We start from the raw sequence: 23,596 nt of genomic DNA on the forward strand, positions 1-23,596 counted from the left end.
GTTAGGAAACAAGGACGCTGGCCGGCTCACTGAGTGTATCGGAGACAGAGATAGATAGGTTCTCGATTGGGGAGGGGGTCAAAGGTTATGGGGAAAAGGTGGGAGAATGGGGGTGAGAAACTTATCAGCCATGGCAGGGCAACCTCGATGGGCCGAATGGCCAAATTCTGCTCCGATATTATAAGATCTTGTGTGTCTCTTGCCAAATTCTACCTCCCTCCTCCCCTACTTCTGTCCGGGGGTGGGGGTAGATACCGCCCTCCGGAGAAGTTGAGGGGGGATTTCTCTCCATTCTCCCGAACAACATTTATATCCCCACACAGCTGCTGCCGAGGCATTGTGGACTGTGGGATCTTGCTCTGCGCTAAATTGGCCGCACGATATCAGCCGGATGAGAGCGCGGCGTTGGCCGGGGAGGTCTTTGGGACGGTTCTGAGGAGTGACAGGTGCCCCAGGAACGCAGACTTGGGATTTGGAAAGGGAGTGGAGAGTTGGTCTGGTGGAGATACTAGGGGTTGGAGTTTTGATGGGGTGGAGATGCCAGCATTGGACTCGGATGGGCACAATAAGAAGTCTCACAGGTTAAAGTCCAACATCCTTGGACACTAAGGGGCAATTTAGCATGGCCAATCCACCCTAACCCGCACATCCTTGGACACTAAGGGGCAATTTAGCATGGCCAATCCACCCTAACCTGCACATCTTTGGACACTAAGGGGCAATTTAGCACGGCCAATCCACCTAACCTGCACATCTTTGGACACTAAGGGGCAATTTAGCATGGCCAATCCACCTAACCTGCACATCTTTGGACACTAAGGGGCAATTTAGCATGGCCAATCCACCTAACCTGCACATCTTTGGACACTAAGGGGCAATTTAGCATGGCCAATCCACCCTAACCTGCACATCTTTGGACACTAAGGGGCAATTTAGCACGGCGAATCCATGTAACCTGCACATCCTTGGACACTAAGGGGCAATTTAGCATGGCCAATCCACCTAACCTACACAAGGTCCGAGCTTTTGGAGCGCTGCAGGAGGGCTCGGAGGGGAAGGAATGTCGCTGCCCCAGGGGAACGGAGAGATTGGAGATTAAAAAAGGAGGAAGTTCTTTGCACACGCCCTCTTGATGTCAAAATAATCTTGCAATTTTGGAAAGATATTGACGGATTTACTTCTCTGTTCAATGCTTGGATGACCATCTGTGTCACACCTCCCGATTGGTCACAGGACTGAAAGGGGTGGGCTGCGATAGGTGGAGGAGGCGCCCTCATTATACTATAAAACAGCCAATTGGCTCCTGCATTCTGTTCAAGCTGCCAGTATCGGACAGACGGGCTGAAGGGTGAGTGAACAACATAGGGCAGACAGACAGTACCGCACTGGCAGAGGGTCAGTGCTGAGGGAGTGCCGCGCTGGCAGAGGGTCAGTGCTGAGGGAGTGCCGCACTGTCAGAGGGTCAGTGCTGAGGGAGTGCCGCACTGTCAGAGGGTCAGTGCTGACGGAGTGCCGCACTGTCAGAGGGTCAGTGCTGAGGGAGCGCCGCACTGTCAGAGGGTCAGTGCTGAGGGAGTGCCGCACTGTCAGAGGGTCAGTGCTGAGGGAGCGCCGCACTGTCAGAGGGTCAGTGCTGAGGGAGTGCCGCACTGTCAGAGGGTCAGTGCTGAGGGACTGCCGCACTGTCAGAGGGTCAGTGCTGAGGGAGTGCCGCACTGTCAGAGGGTCAGTGCTGAGGGAGTGCCGCACTGTCAGAGGGTCAGTGCTGAGGGAGCGCCGCACTGTCAGAGGGTCAGTGCTGAGGGAGCGCCGCACTGTCAGAGGGTCAGTGCTGAGGGAGCGCCGCACTGTCAGAGGGTCAGTGCTGAGGGAGTGCCGCACTGTCAGAGGGTCAGTGCTGAGGGAGTGCCGCACTGTCAGAGGGTCAGTGCTGAGGGAGCGCCGCACTGTCAGAGGGTCAGTGCTGAGGGAGCGCCGCACTGTCAGAGGGTCAGTGCTGAGGGAGTGCCGCACTGTCAGAGGGTCAGTGCTGAGGGAGTGCCGCACTGTCAGGGGGTCAGTGCTGAGGGAGTGAGGCACTGTCAGTGGGTCAGTGCTGAGGGAGTGAGGCACTGTCAGAGGGTCAGTGCCGAGGGAGCGCCGCACTGTCAGAGGGTCAGTGCTGAGGGAGCGCCGCACTGTCAGAGGGTCAGTGCTGAGGGAGTGCCGCACTGTCAGAGGGTCAGTGCTGAGGGAGTGCCGCACTGTCAGAGGGTCAGTGCTGAGGGAGTGCCGCACTGTCAGAGGGTCAGTGCTGAGGGAGCGCCGCGCTGTCAGAGGGTCAGTGCTGAGGGAGCGCCGCACTGTCAGAGGGTCAGTGCTGAGGGAGTGCCGCACTGTCAGAGGGTCAGTGCTGAGGGAGTGCCGCACTGTCAGAGGGTCAGTGCTGAGGGAGTGCCGCACTGTCAGAGGGTCAGTGCTGAGGGAGTGCCGCACTGTCAGAGGGTCAGTGCTGAGGGAGTGCCGCACTGTCAGAGGGTCAGTGCTGAGGGATGAGTATGTTTTATATCTGAGGGTCAACTCTTTGAGTTCCTGAGATATCTCCTGTTTCCAGTTCTCCTGGCAGGCTTTCCTCTTACGCTCACCGGGTCTGAAGTTCACGACCTTCCCACAGAATGTTCCGGCTCGCTGTCATCTGCCTTGCTCTCTCCTCCAGCCTCGTGCAGTCGAGGGTCTTTCTCCTCAATGTTGACAATGAAGGTGAAGTAAGTATCAGGCCGAGAAGTCCAGGAAAGGGGGCGACAAATAGGCCTTGAATTCTTGGCTCGAGCTTCTGAGTGGGTCGGCATGGGTCTGACGGGCCCAATAGCCTCCCTGTGCGCTATCAGTGTCAACAGCATTAGCAATCGGGCTAGGGAGTCAGGAAAGCGAATGGCGGTGCCCAAACAGGCCTCAAGTGAAGGTTAGAGGCCTAATTTAGAGGCCTGTGGCCTAGTTTGAGCCCCCCACCTTGCAAAACCAGGAAAATCAGGCTTCACCTTGGCCTAAGTTGGCTGTCCTTGAAGGGCAGGTAACTGCCCCGATCTCAATTTGCTGGCTTCGTAAGGCCTCCAAGGCGGGTATGAGAGATCCCACGGCCTTTACTCGAAGTGCGGCAGGTATTCCCTTCCTGACAATGGCAAATAATTACCCTCCAACCCATCACACAAGTGGAAACGGATTGGGAATGGGGACTGAATGCAATCTTTCAGATTTTCTGAAGAGGCAAAGTAAGTTGGGAACGTTAGTCGTGTGGGGGATACTCGGAGACTTGAGTAGGCGGATGGAGCGTGACGTGAATAATTGCAGAGTCACCCGGTGGAAAGATCAGGAAGGCCGAATATTTCTTAAATGGAGAGAGGTTGGGAAACGTCAGCAGAGGGATCTGGGCGCCCTAGTTCACGGCAAGTTAACCACGGCAGTTTTGGCCGGGGAGTGTGCGATTGGGATTGGTGGCGGGAGAGGGTGGGGAAAGGTGGGCCGCGGGGATGGTGGGGGTGGGGTGGGGGGGACGCGTGGCAGGGTGTACTCCCCAGCGTCCCGGGGCCGATATTCAGCCCGCAACCAAACATCACTTTTTGGAAAAAAATAGAGGCGGACAGTTCGGGTACGTGAGGAGATCGCTGGTTTTGTGGGATCTTGCTGTGCCCCAGCTGGCTGCCGCGAGGCAACAGCGACGGAACTCCAGAGAAGGAAGTCACTTGATTGGCGGTGAGGCCCCGGCTGGGGCAGTGGGGTTGGGGGGAGGCAGGGGCCCGGGAAAGGCGCTAGACAAATGCAACCCTTGCCTTTGTTTGTTGTTTCGAATGACGATCGTCCTCGAGGGGCTGGGATGGGGGGGTGCGGTATGGAGCAGAGCAGAAAGAGGCCATTCGGCCCCTCCCGGTTTATCCCAACGCTTGTTGATCTCAACCTCACCCCACCGCCCCCTCGGCGTCTCGCCCAAGGTCAGATAGTTCGAATCCTCGCCATCGCCAAGGTGGCAGGAAGTAATCCTGAGGTCCAGTTGACGGGGATTTTGTGCGTCGAGAGGAGAATCTCTGACCAGGAATGTAACCGGATCTTACTCTATCCCCTCAATCGCAGATGCGGACCGAGTTCGAGAAGTTCAAAGTGAAGTACGGGAAGGACTACGAGGGCCCGGAAGGTAAGACGCATGTCCCGCACTATTTGGTCGCCTGTCCTCGTCGCCAAGAGAGGCCGGAGTTTGACCCTCCCGCCCTCTCCCCCTCCCCACCGGACGGTTAGGGACAGGGCGGCCATCGCAGGCCTCACTGAGCCTGGCCTAGCCAAATTCAAATATCACCCAGTTTCCCTGCTCTCCTTTCTCCTCCACCCCTTGCTGGGGAGAGTCAGAATGTGCGCCAGGGAGAAACCACTGGGCCTCACTCTTTTTGACATTAGTCTTCAGTATGGGGCGGAGGCACGTTACATTCTGTTCCTCTAGTGTGATTAGACATTATCGCCTCTTTTGCTTTGTTTAGCCAGCGTACAAGGCTACAAGCTCACACAAACAAGTTAACTGGCATACAAGGTGACAGAGGTGCAAAAACAGGTCTTGCAATGCTTTGCACAAATCTTTAAGTATTACAAAGTTCACTAAGCTATTCCCTTCTTCGCTACCAAATAAACCTGTTAGACTTTAACCTGGTGTCGTGAGACTATTTACTGGACCTACCCCAGTCCAACGCCGGCATCTCCACATCAAAAGGGATTTTGGGAGTCTTAGTTCAGGATTCTCTCAAGGCTAACTTGCAAGCTGAGTTAGGAAGGCAAATGCTCACATTCATTTGGAGGGGACTAGGATACAAAAGCAGGGATGTACTTTCTGAGGCTTTGTCATGGCTCTGGTCATTTTGAACCTCGGGACAAAAGAGAAAACGCTGGAAAAATCTCAGCGGGCCTGTAAGGAGAGAAAAGAGCTGACGTTTCGAGTCCAGACGACCCTCTGTCAAAGCGAAAAGGCAGAGAAAGCGGGAGATACTTATCCTGCAAGAGAAGGGAATGAACGATGAGTCGTAACCACAGAAACCAGGGGGGGGGAAGGCTGCTAATGGCAGCCCCGAGAGAGGATAAAGGGTGTGAACGTCCAAACGGCAGAGGAGCTGTGACAGATGGAGATGGCGGGGGGGGGGGAGGAGGTGGGGAATGGGACAGAGGTAGAATGTAGAAAAGGGGAAGCGGGGGGGATGGAGAAAAGGGAAGGGAAGGGGGATGAAGTAGGGGGAAAGAGTGGAGGGGGGAATGAAGAAAGACAACAAAGTAATGAAAGGTAAAGAACTGTAAAAAAATTAAATAAAATAGAATGAAAACCAAGGGGCGGAGGTGGGGTTCAGCAAATTGTCTGAAGGAATAGTGGATATTGTGAGCGATCTAAGGAAGGATGTGCTGGGCCTTGGAGAGGGCCCAGTGGAAGTTCACCAGAACCAGATCCCTGGGAATGAAAGGCTTGGTGTATGGTTTCAGGGCTCTGGGTCTGTACTCGATGGAATTAGATAAATGAGGGGGGTGGGGAATCTCATTGAATCTCATTCCAGGATACTGAAAGGCCCCGGATAGAGTGGACACGGGGAAGATGTTCCCATGAGTCGGAGAGACTGGGATCCGAGGGCCCGGCCTCAGAGTAAAGGGACAACCCTTTAGAACCGAGATGGGGAGGGATTTCTTCAGCCAGAGGGTGGGGGGGGGTGAATCTGTGGAACTCGTTGCCACAGAGGAGGCCGGGTCACTGAGTGTATCGGAGACGGAGATAGATAGGGTCCCGATTGGGGAGGGGGTCAAAGGTTACAGGGAAAAGGCGGGAGAATGGGGGTGAGAAACTTATCAGCCATGGCGGAGCAGACTCGATGGGCCGAATGGCCTCATTCTACTCCCAGTTCCAATGTGCTTACATAACAGGCGTGGAGATAAACATAAGAACTCGGAGCAGGAGTAGTCCATTCGGCCCCTCGAGCCTGCCCCACCATTCAGTAAGATCATGGCTGATCTTTTAGTGGACTCAGCTCCACTTACCCGCCCTGAATCCCTTTACTGTTCAATAATCTATCTATCCTTGCCTTAAAAACATTCAATGAGGGAGCCTCGACTGGGCAGGGAGTTCCACAGATTCACAACCCCTTTGTGTGAAGAAGTTCCTCCTCAACTCAGTCCTAAATCTGCTCCCCCTTATTTTGAGGCCATGCCCCCTCGTTCTAGTTTCACCCGCCAACTTCCCTGCTTCTATCTTATCTATTCCCTTCAGAATCTTATAAGATCTCCCCCTCATTCTTCTGAACTCCAATGAGTATAGCCGCAGTCTCCCCTCATAAGCCGACCCTCTGCACCCCCTCCAGTGCCAGTCTATCCTTTCTTAAGTAAGGAGGCCAAAAGTGTACGCAGGGATCATGGGGTCAAAGTGAGGGAGGGGCAGGAAGGCTGGGGCGGGAGCGGGGGTGGTGGGGGGGGGGGGGTGGCGGGAGAGGGGAGTGGACAATTGGGCGTCCATTCGCCCTCGGTCCGGCCTAGCGGCCAAAGGGGACGCCCACACTGCACCCCCCCAACCCCGCCCCTGCCCATCGCTGACCCGTCCTCTCTTCCGTCCCACCGTCTCAGAAGAGGAGAAAAGGTTCGGGATCTTCGTGGACAACCTCAAGGAGGCCAAACGGATGCAGGAACGGGACCGAGGAACGGCCGTGTACGGAGTCACCAAGTTCAGCGACTTGTCCGGTAAGCGAGGCGTGCTGGGTGAGGGACGGGGACCGGGGGGGGGGTGGGGGGGGGATTTCTGTGGGCGGGTGGGGGGGTGGGGCATTCTCTGCCCCGCGTGCCAGGCTGGGCGAGCCCGACTAACGGGCGTGATGCTGAGGCACGCCGAGAGGAGGGTGGGAGAGGGGAATGTGAGGGGTTGTCGCTGGCTCAGACTAACTCAGGCAGAGACGTTCAGAGTCCAGCTCCAGGAGAGTTTATTCTGCGTGATATCACGGAGAGTCCACCTCAGTCTACACCCAGACCGAACTCTGGCTTTTCGGGCAAACCCCGTGCTATTTTCATACAGTGAAACAAACCAGTTTTCCTAATTTACTACAATACATTCCCTCACTCCCATCATTGCAGCTAACTCTTTAATCATTGTCCAATAAATCAGTTAAAGGCCTATTCTGTGTGTCCTTGGTCTCCCGACATCTTGTTATCTCTCCTTCTAATGATTGACTATGGTTACGCTTGATAGGATTGTATGTCAGGCTTCGTATCTCTCTTAAGGCCAGATGGCTTGCTTCACCGTTATCTGGGCTGGGGACCTTGAGCGTCTGCGAGCCTCACGATTCTTTTTCTGCATGCTTCAGCCACAGCCTTAACCCTCAATGCTTTAACCCTTGGGATACGACAGCAAAATTAGTTTTCCCTCCACAGGGATTGGGGGGGCGGAGGGGGAAGCCAGCCTGTATTCGGAGGCCAAGAATCGAACTCGGGTACAACTGTCCGGTCTTCAGAAAGGACCGGAGGGGCGTAAGGAACACAGCTCCTCAATACTGACCCTCCCGTCAGACTGGGACTTTTTTCCCTGATGCGTAGGAGGCTGAGGGGTGACCTGATTGAGGTCTACAAAATAATGAGGGCACAGATCAGCTAGATAGTCAGTATCTTTTCCCAAAGGGAGGGGAGTCTAAAACTAGAGGGTTTAAGGCGAGAGGGGAGAGATACAGAAGGTCCAGAGGGGCAATTTTTTCACACAGAGTGTCTGGAAGGAGCTGCCAGGGGTGGTAGTAGAGGCGGGTACAATTTTATCTTTTAAAAAGCATTTTAGACAGTTACATGGGTACGATGGGTATAGAGGGATATGGGCTAAATGCAGGCAATTGGAACTAGCTTAGCAGTTAAAAATGGGGCAGCATGGACAAGTTGGGCTGAAGGGCCTGTTTCCATGCTGTAAACCTCTATGACTCTAGTTCCCTAAAAGCATTTTAGACAGTTTAGTGGTAAGATGGATGTAGAGGGATGTGGGCCAAACGCGGACAATGGGGACTGGCGTGGTGATTAAAGAAAGGGGGCAGCATGGACAAGTTGGGCCGAAGGGCCTGTTTCCATGCTGTAAACCTCTACAACTCTATAAGAGGTGGCATAAACAGACGTTCAAGAGGCCTTACTAATGAGTTGTACAACTTCGACAAGACGTCCCAACTCCTGTATTCTGAGCGATGAAACCAAGCATGCCGAGTGCCTTCTTCACCACTCTGTCCACCTGTGACTCCACTTTCAAGGAGCTATGAAGCTGTACCCCGAGATCCCAGGGAGTAGTAGAGACGGGTACAATTTTGTCTTTTTAAAAGGCATTTAGACATGGGTATCGAGGGATATGGGCCAAATTGGGATTGGCTTAGTGGTTGACAAAAAAAAGGGGTTGGCATGGACGAGTTGGGCCGAAGGGCCTGTTTCCATGCTGTAAACCTCTGTGACAACAACCCGCTGGATGTAAAAAAATAAATAAATCAATCCCGACCTCTGGTTTTTTTCCCGGTTCTCTGCAATCCGTGCCCCTATCTTTTGGCTACCCGTTGCGTGGAACATTCTCCCCGATTTATTCCGCAATTGGAACAATGCCCTGGTGAACTTGAACACCTCGGTTAAATCTTCCCCTGTCTCCGAGGAGAACGATTGCGGTTTCTCCCAGTCTCTCCATCTTGACGGAATTTCCCCCCACAATTCATCGTTCTGTCCCCCTCCAGCCGGGGAAAACAGGGCAAGGAGATGGAGACTGGGCTGAGGAGTCGCTCAAACTGTCTTCCTTTTTCACAGATGAAGAGTTTGCCAATTATTACCTCAACCCAATTATCAGTAACAACAACGGCACTTGGCCAGAGGAGGTCATGTGGACAGAAGCCAGCGGGGAGATTGGCGAACTTGTCTGCACCCTCCAGGTTCAATTGGAGGAAGAAAGGAGCCATCACCAGAGTAAAAGATCAGGTACAGCACAGGGTTAGATACAGAGTAAAGCTCCCTCTACACTGTCCCCCCATCAAACACTCCCAGGACAGGTACAGCACGGGGTTAGATACAGAGTAAAGCTCCCTCTACACTGTCCCCCCATCAAACACTCCCAGGACAGGTACAGCACGGGGTTAGATACAGAGTAAAGCTCCCTCTACACTGTCCCCCATCAAATACTCCCAGGACAGGGACAGCACGGGTTAGATACAGAGTAAAGCTCCCTCTACACTGTCCCCCCATCAAACACTCCCAGGACAGGTACAGCACGGGGTTAGATACAGAGTAAAGCTCCCTCTACACTGTCCCCCCCATCAAACACTCCCAGGACAGGTACAGCACGGGGTTAGACACAGAGTAAAGCTCCCTCTACACTGTCCCCCCATCAACACTCCCAGGACAGGTACAGCACAGGGTTAGATACAGAGTAAAGCTCCCTCTACACTGTCCCCCCATCAAACACTCCCAGGACAGGTACAGCACGGGGTTAGATACAGAGTAAAGCTCCCTCTACACTGTCCCCCCATCAAACACTCCCAGGACAGGTACAGCACGGGGTTAGATACAGAGTAAAGCTCCCTCTACACTGTCCCCCCATCAAACACCCCCAGGACAGGTACAGCACGGGGTTAGATACAGAGTAAAGCTCCCTCTACACTGTCCCCCCATCAAACACTCCCAGGACAGGTACAGCACGGGGTTAGATACAGAGTAAAGCTCCCTCTACACTGTCCCCTCATCAAACATTCCCAGTCAGGTACAGCACGGGGTTAGATACAGAGTAAAGCTCCCTCTACACTGTCCCCCATCAAACACTCCCAGGACAGGTACAGCACGGGGTTAGATACAGAGTAAAGCTCCCTCTACACTGTCCCCCATCAAACACTCCCAGGACAGGTACAGCACGGGGTTAGATACAGAGTAAAGCTCCCTCTACACTGTCCCCCATCAAACACTCCCAGGACAGGTACAGCACGGGGTTAGATACAGAATTCTCTCTGGTGTCCACACTGATGTTTGTCAATCTCTGACAATGGAAACTGCATCATTTTTAATCTCGTTAAACTCCCCAAGACATTCCACAGTTGCGCGGTCAGAGAACATTCCACCACTGGAGTGAGGGGGTCACCAAATACATCACCCATTTCAATCTCCTTCTTTCAGGATGAGAGACAGAGACAGAGAGATGGAGACAGAGAGAGAGAGACAGAGAGGCAGAGAGAGACAGAGAGAGAGGCAGAGAGAGGCAAAGAGAGACAGAGATAGAGAGAGAGAGAGACAGAGAGAGAAGGAGAGAGACAGAGAGGGAGAGAGACAGAGAGAGGGAGAGAGAGAGAGAGAGAGAGAGAGATAGAGACAGAGAGAGAGAGAGACAGAGATAGAGAGGGAGACAGAGACAGAGAGAGAGAGAGACAGAGATAGAGTGGGAGACAGAGAGAGAGAGAGAGAGAGAGAGACAGAGAGAGAGGGAGAGAGACAGAGAGAGAGGGAGAGATAGAGACAGAGAGAGAGAGACAGAGATAGAGAGGGAGACAGAGACAGAGAGAGAGAGAGACAGACAGACAGACAGAGAGAGATGGACAGAGAGAGAGAGAGAAAGAGAAAGAGAGATAGAGATACTGAGAAATAGAGAGTTAAAGTGACAGAGAGAGAGAGAGAGAGACAGAGAGAAAGTTAAAGTGACAGATAGAGAGTGTGAGAGAGACAGAGAGAGAGACAGAGAGAGAGACAGAGAGAGGGAGAAAGGGAGAGAGAGTTAAAGTGACAGAGAGAGAGAAAGGAAGAGAGAGAGAGACAGGGAGAGAGACAGGAAAACAAAGAGAGAGAGAAAGACAGAAAGAGAGATGGACGGAGAGACAGAAAGGGAGACAGAGAGGGAGACAGCAGGAGACAACGGGAGATAGAGGGAGACAGAGAAAGAGAAACAGAGTGAGAGATAAAGAGAGGGAGAAAGTGAGACAAAGAGAAAGAGAGACAGTGACAGACAGAAAGTGTGAGCATATGAGCGCGAATGAAGGAGAGAGGGAGAGAGGAGGAAACAGAGTGTGTGTAAGTGTGAGAGACAGAGTGAGGGAGTCGGAGAGAGAGAGAGAGAGAGAGACAGAGAAAAAGAGACGGAGAGAGAAAGAGAGAGGCAGAGAGAGAGAGACAGACACAGTGAGTGAGAGAGAGCATGTGAATGTGAGAGGGAGAGAGATTGTGTGTGTGTGAGAGAGTGCCTGACAGACTGAAAGAGAAGCAGAGATGGTGTGTGAGTGAGAGAGAGGGAAGAAGTGAGAGAGAGGGAAGAAGTGAGAGAGAGGGAAGAGAGAGAGAGCTGGAGAGAAAGAGAGCGAGCGAGAGATTGTGTAAGACATGAAAGAGAGAGAGTGTGAGAGAGTTGGAGCTGTAGAGAGAGAGAATGAGAAAGAGAGAGGGGGAGATGTGTGTGAGAGAGAGAGAGAGAGAGAGAGAGGGAGGGGAAGGCGGAGAGGTTTAGGGAGGTAATTCCAGGGTTCAGGGCTCTCCGGCAGTTGAAGTACCCTGTAGTCGATCAGCCAAAGGCCAGTTCCCTGTCACCGAAACCGGGTAGAGTGAAGGAAAGGGTTATGCTGGAGGCTGAGGGTCAGAAAGCCTCCTCCTCAGGACCTACCACACCGGCCCGGTTCGAGTCATGCATTTAAAACCCCCTTCCCTACCCTCCCTCGCTGACTGCCTCCCATTGGGAGGGCCTCCACTCACTCAGTGAGGCAGACTGGAATCCATGTAGCCCGGCAGGGCTTGGGGGGGGGACAGATACCTATCCACAATGCCCGCCCCCCCTCCCACCACCAATGGCGGAAGGGTTAGAACGTGCCAGGGTCGAGGTACCAGGGCAGAGGCCACGGGGGAAAGGACGGTGGGGTGGCGGTGAAAGGTCATTGGGTTTGGTGAGGAGGCTGAGTTGGGCCGATGAGAGACCTCAGTGTGTTCCGGAGGGTGGGTGTTTTGGGCGGGACGGGGTGGGGGAGAGGTGATGGGCACTAACGCTCTCTCTCGATCGCCTGCAGAAACGATGTGGCTGCTGCTGGGCCTTTGGAGCCGTCGCCAACATAGAGTCGATGTGGTTCATCAAGACCAAACAACTGGTGGAGCTGTCGGAACAAGGTAATTGGAACTGGGGGGCAGGGGGAGCTCCCCCCGATCTCTGACCTCATCCTTTGACCCCACGAAACCACTGGTGCAGCACAGACCCACCGCCTCTATTACCTGTCTGTTCATATTCCCCGCCAATCCACCTAACCTGCGCATCCTTGGACACTAAGGGGCAATTTAGTGTAGCCAATCCACCCTAACTTGCACATCTTTCGGACTGTCGGAAGAAACCAGAGTACCTGGAGGAAACCCATGCAGACATGGGGAGAACATGCAAACTCCACACAGGCAGTGACCCAGACCGGGAATTGAACCGGCGTCCCTGGCGCTATGAGGCAGCAGTGCTACCTACTGTGCCACCTGTACTGCCACGTTTAAGGATCTTCGGACCTGCACGCCCGGATCTCTCTGTGTGTCGATGTGCTTGACGGTTCTGCCATTTATTTGATAGCTTCCACCTGAATTGGATCAACCAAAGTAAATTACCTCACATTTGTCCGGATTAAATTCCATCTGCTGTCCTGGGACCTTCCTCCCTCGCTGTCCTGGGGCCTTTCTCCCTGTGCTGTCCTGGGGCCTTTCTCCCTCGCCGTCCTGGGACCTTACCCCTGTGCCGTCCTAGGGCCTTTCCCTCTGACTGCAGCCTGAACTTGTTCACTTCTCTCCCCCTCACGCAGAGTTGGTCGATTGCGATAATGTGGATCATGGCTGCAAAGGAGGCTACCCCTACAACGCTTTCAACGTCATCGTCAAGTTAGGTGAGTAGCCCAGGCTGGAGAGTGGGGGGGATTGGAGAGATCTGTGCTGGAGAGAGGTGCATGGGGCCTCCATCATCCCCCAGAAACCTTCCTTACGCCGTGAAGCACCAGGCCTAACTTCTGGTGATGGCTCCAATCTGTCATTCCAGCCGCGAATCCCACCCGCCAGATTTGTCCCGTCGGATTCTGGACCCCTGTCCCTCTCTCTCGGGTCCCTCCTGAGGGACCGTAACTGTATAAAGCGGGCAGCATTCACTGCCCATCACAAGTCAAGAGATAGAGACAGAGAGAGAGAGAGAGACAGGGAGAGAGAGAGGAGAGAGAGAGAGAGACAGACAGACAGAGACAGAAAGAGAGAGAGACAGACAGACAGAGAGAGAGACAGAGAAAGAGAGAGAGAGAGACAGGGAGAGAGAGAGGAGAGAGATAGAGAGAGACAGAAAGAGAGAGAGACAGACAGACAGAGAGAGAGACAGAGAAAGAGAGAGAGAGAGAGAGAGAGAAAGACAGAGAGAGGGAGAGAGAGGTGGAGAGATTTGGAGGGCGGAGGGGTTAATTCCAGAGCTTAGGGTTCCCCAGGCAGCTAAAGTCACAGCCGCCAATGGCAGACCGATGGGAATCAGGGAATGCTCAAAAGGCTGGAATTGGAGGAACGCAGAGATCCTGGAGGGGTGTAGGAGGTTGGAGGAGGTTACAGAGATAGGGAGGGTTGTAGAAGCTGGAGGATGCAGAGATAGGGAGGGGGTGTAGGGGCTGGAGGGGAGAGTGCAGAGATATGGAAGGGGTGTAGGGGGGTGCAGAGATATGGAGGGGGTGCAGGGGCTGGAGGAAGTTACAGAGATAGGGAGGGGGTGTAGGGGCTGGAGGAGGTTACAGAGATAGGGAGGGGGTGTAGGGGCTGGAGGGGGGCGCAGAGATATGGAGGGGGTGCAGGGGCTGGAGGAAGTTACAGAGATAGGGAGGGGGTGTAGAGGGCTGGAGGAGGTTACAGAGATAGGGAGGGGGTGTAGGGGCTAGAGGGGGGGTGCAGAGATATGGAGGGGGTGCAGGGGCTGGAGGAAGTTACAGAGATAGGGAGGGGGTGTAGGGGGGGCTGGAGGAGGTTACAGAGATATGGAGGGGGTGCAGGGGCTGGAGGAAGTTACAGAGATAGGGAGGGGGTGTTGAGGGCTGGAGGAGATTACAGAGATAGGCAGCGGGTGTAGGGGCCGGAGGGGGTGCAGAGATAAGGAGGGGGTGCAAGGGCTGGAGGAGGTTACAGAGATCGGGAGGGGCTGTAGGGGGCTGGAGGAGGTTACAGAGATAGGGAGGGGGTGTTGGGTCTGGAGGGGGGTGCAGAGATAGGGAGGGGGTGCAGGGAGGGATTTAAACGTTAACTGTGTGTGGGTCATTGAGTTGAGGCCTATTGCTCTTTCGGAGCACATCTTTGTTCCATTTTTTCCACAGGAGGAATGATGGATTCCGAAGATTACTCGTACAGAGGCAGGAAGGATGCCTGTGCCTTCAAGCCATCCAAAGTCTCCGCAAAAATCCAGACCTATCGAAACATCCGACCACACGAAACTGGTGAGTTTTGATGATCGACGCAGGTCACAGTTTCATCAGGAGTGGAGATGTGAGTGGGTAGATACCCCACATCACTAAACGCCCCTGTTTGCCCCTATAACCGTGTAGCCTCCCCCATTTTGTAAAGCCGGTAAGAGGCACCCCTGACCTGCATTTCTATAGCCCCCCTTCTCATCCTGACATTTCCCCTTTGTCCTCTTATCCAACCACCCCAATGCCACAACCGCCAGACCACAACATGTTGCGGGGACAAGGGAGAGACACTTGGAGTCCGGTCACTGGTTACAAGGCAGGGGATGCCGGTCTGTGCAGAGTAAGATCCCACCGATCCCTTGACGAGACCACAGCCCAGCTTCCCGTCTGGGCCGAGGGACAGGACGTTGCGAATTTTCCCCAATCCCCCCTGCAAAAAAAAGCCTCTACACAGTATCGATTCCAAGAACCTTGACTGATGGGAGGGGGGGGTGCTTGTGTGTGGGGTCAGTAGGCGGTGAGATGGGCTGAACGGTCTCACCTCAGCTTCTTTTTAATTGACTGCCCTTGCCTTCTGTTTCAGAGATGGCGGCCTGGTTGGCTCGACGAGGCCCAATTGTGGTGACCATGAACGCAGGCGCCATGAAGGTAAGGCTCTCTCTCCATTCCTTGTCCATCTGGTCCTCACTGGGCATCATTCTGCCCCCTCCCTCCCCACTGCGCACCCCCCCTCCCCCCCACCCACCTTAACTGACACCAGTGCGGTCAACCATGCCAGCCAGGTAAGCTGGCTCTCTCTCCCAGGCCTGTTGCCCCACCAGCTGGGAGCGACACTTTCAAGGTAGGCCCGAGGCTCCCAACTAGGCTTCAGGCTTAATTTTCCACCAGACTGGCTGGTTGCTAGCCTTCCCCTGGGTATCCCTTGTGAATGCCAAGGGATGGGGAGGGTGATCCACCAATCCACCTAAGCTGCCCATCTTTGGACACTAAGGGACAATTTAGCATGGCCAATCCACCCTAACCTACACATCTTTGGACACTAAGGGGCAATTTAGCATGGCCAATCCACCTAACCTACACATCTTTGGACACTAAGGGGCAATTTAGCATGGCCAATCTACCTAACCTGCACATCTTTGGACACTAAGGGACAATTTAGCATGGCCAATCCACCTAACCTGCACATCTTTGGACACTAAGGGGCAATTTAGCATGGCCAATCCACCTAACCTGCACATCTTTGGACACTAAGGGACAATTTAGCATGGCCAATCTACCTAACCTGTGCCAGTGGGTTGCAATAATTTGAGGGTGACTTGATGTGACTCAAATTAGAAAAGGTCTCAACGCTAACAATAAATAATTACTCACCGACTAGGGTCTGAACAAGGCAAGAATGTGATTATCCTCCGTGCCTACCTGACCTGGGACATGCCCTTCCCGTGTGCCTAATTGCCTTGGATTCTTGCCTTGACACTGCATTGGGTCTGGCCCAGGCCCAATCTCTTGACCCTCGGGAACCTGGGGATGGGGTGGGGGGAATGGCCCCCTTAAAGGGGCCACATTACCAGGTCAACTAAGAAAACCGCAACGAACCCGACATCAAGTCATCTGTTTGCCTCCTTTTTATCTTTGTGTCTCCCCGCAGGGATATGTGAGAGGGATATCTCGCCCTGACTTTACCGAGTGCAGCCCCACCAACTTGAACCATGTAGTTCTGGTCGTGGGTTACGCTAGCTGTAAGTGATGACTAACAACCCCTGAATGTGGGACGGCGGAGGTGCGGGAGGGTGGGGAAGAGGCGTGACGGGAAGCTGGAACCTGAACCTAGCCCCTTCCACTCGGGTTGCCCTAACATATACATTTGAGGCTTTATCAGGCCTTGGTCAGGCCACATTTGGGAAGATTGTGAGCAGTTTTGGGCCCCATATCTAAGGAAGGATGTGCCGACCTTGGAGAAGGTCCAGAGGAGATCCATCAGAATGATTTGATTTATTATTGTCACACGTGTTGCGATATATAGACTATTAGAGGTTTACAACACGGAAACAGGCCCTCTGGCCCAACTTGTCCACGCTGCCCTTTTTTGAAACTCTGAAGCTGGTCCCAATTGCCCACATCCCTCTATACCCATCTTACCCATGTAACTGTCTAAATGCTTTTTAAAAGCCAAAATTGTACCCACCTCCACTACTAGCAGCTCGTTCCAGACACTCACCACCCTCTGTGTGAAAAAATTGCCTCTCTGGACCCTTTTGTATCTCTCTCCTCTCACCTTAAACCCTCTGGTTTTAGACTCCCCTCCCTTTGGGGAAAAGATATTGACTATCTAGCTGATCTGTGCCCCTCATTATTTTATAGACCTCTATAAGGTCACCCCTCAGCCTCCTACGCTCCAGAGAAAAAAGTCCCAGTTTATCCAGCCTCTTCTTATAACTCAATCCATCAAGTCCCGGTAACATCCTAGTAAATCTTTTCTGCCCTCTTTCTAGTTTAATAATATCCTTTCTATAATAGGGTGACCAGAACTGTACACAGTATTCCAAGTGTGGCCTTACCAATGTCTTGTACAACTTCAACAAGACGTCCCAACTCCTGTATTCAATGTTCTGACTGACGAAACCAAGCATGCCGAATGCCTTCTTCACCACTCTGTCCACGTGAGACTCCAGTTTCAAGAAGCAATGAACCTGTACCCCTAGATCCCAGGTAGTAGTAGAGACGGGTACAATTTTGTCTTTTAAAAGGCACAAAGACAGTTACATGGGTAAGATAGAGGGATATGGGCCAAATGCAGGCAATTAGGACTAGCTTCGGGGTGTAAGAAAAAAAGGGCAGCGTGAACAAGTTGGGCCGAAGGGCCTGTTTCCATGCTGTAAACCGCTAGTTAACTTCTTAACTATCATGAGGAGAATCGCCATGGCAAATTCTCAGGGTAGGTTTCTTTAATTCACTCCCCCAATGCCCCACTGGGCATTATAGGCCTCAGGCTTTTGAACGAATCTGTCTGAGGCCTCCCACCCGCTCCGGGGGAAACCTTCCGTCATCCGGCGGTTCCTCTGGGAGCGCAGAGCACCCATTTGCACCTAATTGGCTCCCCCCGCTGTGATAAATGGAGGGTTTCTCTGTTACAAAGAACAAAGAACAAAAAACAGCCTGGGAAACAGGCCCTTCGGCCCAACGAGCCCACGCTGCCATTTTAACATTACCAGTCCCCCCCGCCACCCATGACCCTTATCTATTGTTTTATGGCAATCCACATTGAGGGAATTGTTTCTGGAATAATCCCCGGACTGTGACACACAATGTTTGCCAAGGACTCCGGGTTAGGACAGGGGATTTTAACGGCGCGATAGTCATTTTGCCAGGAATGCGGTCTGCCTCTCTCATTCCGTTTTTCCCCCCACATCATTCGCACAGCAAGGCGTCATCCATTCTGGATCATCAAGAACAGTTGGGGAGCAGACTGGGGCGAGAGGGTAAGTGGCTGCCTTTCTACTCAAGAACTAGGAGAAGGCCATTCTGCCCCTCAAATCCGTTCCACTAGTAACTCCTGTCCCATCACTGATCTGTATCTTAGCTCCATCTCCCCGTCTGGGTTCCATAACCCCCTTAACCCAATAAAAAAACCTATCCATCTGCTTTGAAAAGGCCAATTTAATCTCCCCCTCAGCCTCACCAGCTTTTCAGGACAAAGTACCAGATTGCTACTACCCCACCTCTGTGTGTGAGGACGCAAACACAGTAAAAAGTCAGACTTTTTACTGTGTTTACGTCAGTCCAACGCCGGCATACCCACATTGTGAGGACGCAATCATAGTTAGGCCGTGAGGCAGCAGTGCTAACCACTGTGTCACCGCGCCGTCCCTAGCTTCCTGAGAAAGTAGAAGCATTGGTGGGCTTCCTTAACCACAGCGTGGGGGAACCAGGACAGGTTGTTGCCGGTTTAGACACCTAAAAACTTGAAGCTCTCGATCCTTTCTACTTCGTCCCCGTTGATGTAGACAGGGGCATGTTCTCCTCCACGCTTCCTGAAGTCGATGGCAATCTCCTTTGTTTTGTTGATATTGAGGGAGAGATTATTGTTGCCACACCAGATTCTCTATCTCATTCCTGTACTCTGTCACGTCGTTGTTTGAGATCCGACCCCACCATGGTGGCGTCATCGGCAGACTTGAAAATCGAGTTGGAGGGAATTCTGAAGGAAATTTTCACCCATGCCTGGTAAAACTGTCTCACCGCAATCATTATTTTCCCTCAGGGTTACTTCCGTCTTTACCGGGGAGAGGAAGCCTGTGGCATCAACAAGTTCCCCACCACCGCTGTTGCCTGACAGGAGGGCTGGCGACGCGGGCAACTCCACCGCACGCAGCACCCCCTCCCAAATCCCCCAGAAAAAGGGGTGGGGGGTCTCAGGTTCACAGCTTAACGTAGCTTCAGCGCTCAGATGGGGGGACCTGCCCCGTCCTCTGCAATTCCAATCGCCCTTTCCAATCCCAGCGTGGTTCCCTGACCAGCTCGGTATACGAGACATCACAGCGATCTCAGGCACTCTCTGGACAAACATACTCGTCGCAAGGTGCCCACCCACCCCTGCGGCAACCGGCTCCAAGTGAAAACAAGACAAAAATGTTGAAGGAAAGAAAAAATGCTTTGTGTGATTTTGGAGAGTTCACTTTTAATGATAACCGACCAATGAGGAGTAACTCGAAATTCTGGTCAATGAGAGGGGATTGGTCACTGGAAATTTGGGTCAACGGGAGGGGATTGGTCAATGGAAATTTGGGTCAATGGGAGGGGATTGGTCAATGGAAATTTGGGTCAATGGGAGGGGATTGGTTGATTGGAATTTGGGTCAATGTGAAGTGATTGGTTGATTGTTTTGTACTTTCCAATTTATCTTGACTGCACGTGCCACAGATGTGGCTTCCAGCTTTTGCGACAGCCTAAATAAAGCAACATGAACATCCCAGGGACTGGAGTTACTGTTTCATTACCATCTCCAGGGAACCCAAACAGCCACTGGCCCCGTCTGCTGATCTGACAAGCTTCAGAAAAGGGGCAAATGATGGGGTGAGATAAATAAAGAGAGGGTGGGAGGAGACTGGAGAGGAACATAAAGACCAGCACCCATCAGGTGGGCTGAATAGCCTGTTTCTGTATCAAACTGCACAATTAGAGATTCCAGTCTATAACTTACTCCCGGGTATCTGTTATTCTATATATAAACCGTCCCGAACCCCTCGATTAGATTCCAGTCTGTAACTCACTCCCGGGTATCTGTTATTCTATATATAAACCACCCCGAACCCCTCGATTAGATTCCAGTCTGTAACTCACTCCCGGGTATCTGTTATTCTGTATATAAACCACCCCGAACCCCTCGATTAGATTCCAGTCTGTAACTCACTCCCGGGTATCTGTTATTCTATATATAAACCGTCCCGAACCCCTCGATTAGATTCCAGTCTGTAACTCACTCCTGGGTATCTGTTATTCTATATATAAACCACCCCGAACCCCTCGATTAGATTCCAGTCTGTAACTCACTCCCGGGTATCTGTTATTCTATATATAAACTGCACCCCCCCACCCCTCCCAAACTTCTCGATTAGATTCCAGTCTGTAACACACACACACAGACACACACACTCACAAACACCCTGAACCAGTAACTGAGCCCCACACACAGGCCCACATACACACCCTGAACCAGTAATTGCACCCTCCACACACACACACACCCTAAACTAGTAACTGCACCCCCCCCACACACACACACACCAATGCACACACTCTGAACCAGTAAATGGACCCCACCCCCGAACCAATAATTGTACCCCAAACACACACCTTGAACCAGTAACTGCACCACCACACACGCTGCTACCCCACCACCACACACATTCTGAACCAATAACTGTACCCCACACACACACACACACATCAACACACACACACACACACACACACACACACACACACACACACACACACACACACACACACACACACACACACACACACACACACACATGGCCTGAACCAGTAATTGTGCCCCACACACACTGCCACGTCCGATCCCCCTGATTGGGGGCAGTATAGAATTCTACTGTCAGGCCCTTTATTTTAGTTTTACTATAATAAGATAATTATAAAGTGATTTATAGTGAGAATTCACAATGTGCCTGGAATAAAATATGCAAAGGTATTATAAACTGCATAACCACAAATTAACCAAGTGTTATAAGCTTAAATTGTATTTTCAATTTAGCACAGCCAATCCAATCTACTCATCTTTGGACACTAAGGGACAATTTAGCACGGCCAATCCACCAAAGCTGCACATCTTTGTGAATTATTGAACACTCTGCTCAGCTGGATAAAGACAGAGAGAGAGAGACAGTCAGATTCCCCTGTCACTCCACTACGGGGCCAGCAGAGCTCAGCACAGAGTATTCTGGGCAGAGGATAAGGAACAGTCGGTTAGTGATTTCCGTACCAAAAAAAAATTGGTTAATGAGTTGTCCTGTCGGCTGGCGGCTGCACTGGGGATGTAATGAGTGGAGGCGGGCTTAATTTTCACTTTACGGTGAAATTGGAAAGTGTGGCCGCTCGGAGGAGCCCCCGGGTCGGTGTGAATATTCAGTTTGGAGTGCTTGGGCTCATGGTGGGTGGAGCAAGGGGGGCCATTTGCCTGGGTTGGAGGTGATGGGTTTTTGATAAGCGAGGGGATTAAGGGTTATGGGGAGAGGGCGGGAACGTGGAACTGAGCCACGACAGATCAGCCATGATCTTATTGAATGGCGGGGCAGGCTCGAAGGGCTAGATGGCCGACTCCTGCTCCTGTTTCTTATGTTCTTATGCCTTCCCCAGGCATGAAATTTCAGATTGGGGTTGGTGATGGTGTTGGGCTGGGGGTTAAATCTGCAGCCGGTGGCCGGTCTTGGGCACTCAGATTGGGGTCGGTGATGGTGTTGGGTGGGCGGGCTCGATTTGCAGCCGGCGGTCGGGTTACAGGTGCCTTCCCCGAGCCCGGCACTGCAGATTAGGGTCGGTGATGGGATCAGGCTCAGGGTTAAAAGCTGAAGTTTCCATTCAAAGCCGGAGCGCCATACAGCCGATGGGCACTAGGTGGCGGACGAGCGCTGCGGCCGGTGGCCAGCTGGAGCTCCCGGACACCGCTGGGCAACTGGACGCCCTCCACCACCCTGACCCACCCGAATCTCAAACCCCTCCCACCACACCCGGGGAAGGCACTTCCAACCCAGCCAGGCACTGCAAATCTAACCTCTAGCCTAACACCATCACCGACCCTAACCTGAAAGCTCACACCCAGGGAAGGCGCTCCCCTGAGCGGCCACTTTTCAAGCAGGTATCATGGCTCAGTGCCCATTCCCCTGGTACGCCCCCCTGCACCTTGTCTCAGTCCCAATCATCACCCAGTACCCTCTCGCACACCTCGACTGAATCTGCCTCCTCCACACTCTCATTCCAGAACCATCCCCTGTGAAACTTCCCCCTCCTGTTTCCCTCACCGCTTCTACCCATCACCGTGTTCCCTTCGCTCTCCATCCTTTTCCCAGTGGGAACAGTTTCTCCCCCACTCGCTCTGTCTCAAGCATCCCCCTCCGCATCTCTATCATTCTCTCCAGGGAGATCAGTCCCAAGCTTCCCGCTCTGTCCTCGCCTCTGGACTCTCTCATCCCTCGGACCATTCTTGCAAACCTCTCCCGCGCTCTTGTCAATAGTCATTGGAAAAGGGGAGAAGGACGGGAGAGAAGGAGAGGGAGAGGCAGAGAGGGACAGGGAGAGAGAATGAGAGAGAGAGAGAGGGAGAGAGAGAGAGAGAGGATGGGGAAAGAGAAAGAGACAGAGTGAGAGAGGGAAGGGAGGGAGGGGCAAAAGAGAGAGAAAGAGAGAGCGACAGAAAGAGAGAGGGAGAGAGAGAGAGAGAGAGTAAGAGAGAAGCAAAGACTGAGATAGAGAGACACAGAGAGAAACCGAGAGAGAGAGACACAGAGTGAGACAGAGAAACAGAGAGAGAGAGACACAGAAAGAGAGAGAGAGAGAGACAGAGAGAGAGAGTGAGAGAGAAACAGAGACTGAGAGAGAGACAGACAGAGAGACAAAGTGAGAGAGAGAAACAGAGGCAGAGAGATAGAGAGACAGAGAGAGAGAGAGAGACAGTGGGAGAGACAGAAAAAGATAAAGAGAGATAGAGAGAGGGAGATAGAGAGATACAGAGAGTGTGGGAGACAGAGACAGAGAGAGAGACAGAGAGAGAGAAAGTAAGAAGTTTGGACAGATAGGTAAAGGAATTAAACAGTCAGAAAGGGAGAGAGATGGAAGGAAGTGGGGATGGATTTGTGGTGGAATTCTCCGGACTCGCCCACGGCTGGGATTCTCCAGTCCCGCTACAGTGAGCAGAGCTTTGGCAGTGCACCGATTTCTCACTGGAAGCGGGGAGCGGGGCTGGACGAGATGGGAGAATTCCGTCCGTAGAACCCTACTTTCACTCTTCATTCTGGCAGGCTATTCAGCCCATCACCCGTGTTCTGGCTCATTGAGAGAGCTGTATCCAACTAACCCCTGAGCGGTTTTACAGGGAAGACACATCACTCACCCCTCCACCCCGCCCTAGGGCCTACATCTCCCTCCCCCCCTCTCACTCCGAGGCGGTTCTGAGTGAGAGGAGGGCTGACAGGGGAAGGGTAGGTGACTTCAGAATGAGATGGCCACCCCCACTTCCCTCCCCCGCAACCTTTGTGGGGGGAGCAGACCGAGAGAGGGAGAGGTTTGTACAACACTCGCATCCCTTCAACTTCACAAGCCATGACCTCACACTGAGACACAAGGTCACACAGGGGGGGGTGGGGGTGTGTGTGGGGGGGGTGGCGTTTGGGACAGGCAAGGGAGGGGGAAGCCTGAGGCTGAGCGGGGGGAGGGGAAGAAGGGAGGGGGAACCTTTGGCCGGGAAGCGGGTGACGATGGGTAGAAGAAGTGGGGGGTAGTTATGACCCGCCAGTAACCAGCGGCAAGGAGAACCCTCGGAGGACTGTTCCAAGAGAGACGTTTGGAAGGGTTGCAAGGGAGCTGGTGGAGGGAGGGAGGAAGGGGGTGGGTGGGTGGGTGGGTGGGTTGGGTTGGCGTGGCTGCCTCTGGGAGAGGCCTGGAACAGATTGGGAAATAGCCCTCTCCCGGTT

At 53.0% G+C, this 23,596-nt stretch overlaps 1 protein-coding gene across 1 annotated transcript; it reads left to right on the forward strand.

Annotated features, from left to right (window-relative positions):
* The first annotated feature begins 2,593 nt into the window (after positions 1-2,593).
* On the forward strand, positions 2,594-19,359 carry LOC145339445 (cathepsin L-like). The gene is given in 12 exon segments (XM_080183914.1): positions 2,594-2,744; positions 4,105-4,165; positions 6,613-6,723; positions 8,791-8,879; positions 8,881-8,958; positions 12,009-12,105; positions 12,771-12,851; positions 14,298-14,417; positions 14,974-15,038; positions 16,039-16,129; positions 17,811-17,869; positions 18,652-19,359. Coding segments are annotated over 12 exon segments (1,014 nt in total). The 5' UTR covers positions 2,594-2,654; the 3' UTR covers positions 18,724-19,359.
* The last annotated feature ends 4,237 nt before the right edge of the window (positions 19,360-23,596 follow it).

Source organism: Carcharhinus amblyrhynchos, unplaced genomic scaffold, assembly GCF_965287045.1.
Source record: "Carcharhinus amblyrhynchos unplaced genomic scaffold, sCarAmb.v2.hapA scaffold_467, whole genome shotgun sequence".
Lineage (NCBI taxonomy): Eukaryota > Metazoa > Chordata > Chondrichthyes > Carcharhiniformes > Carcharhinidae > Carcharhinus > Carcharhinus amblyrhynchos.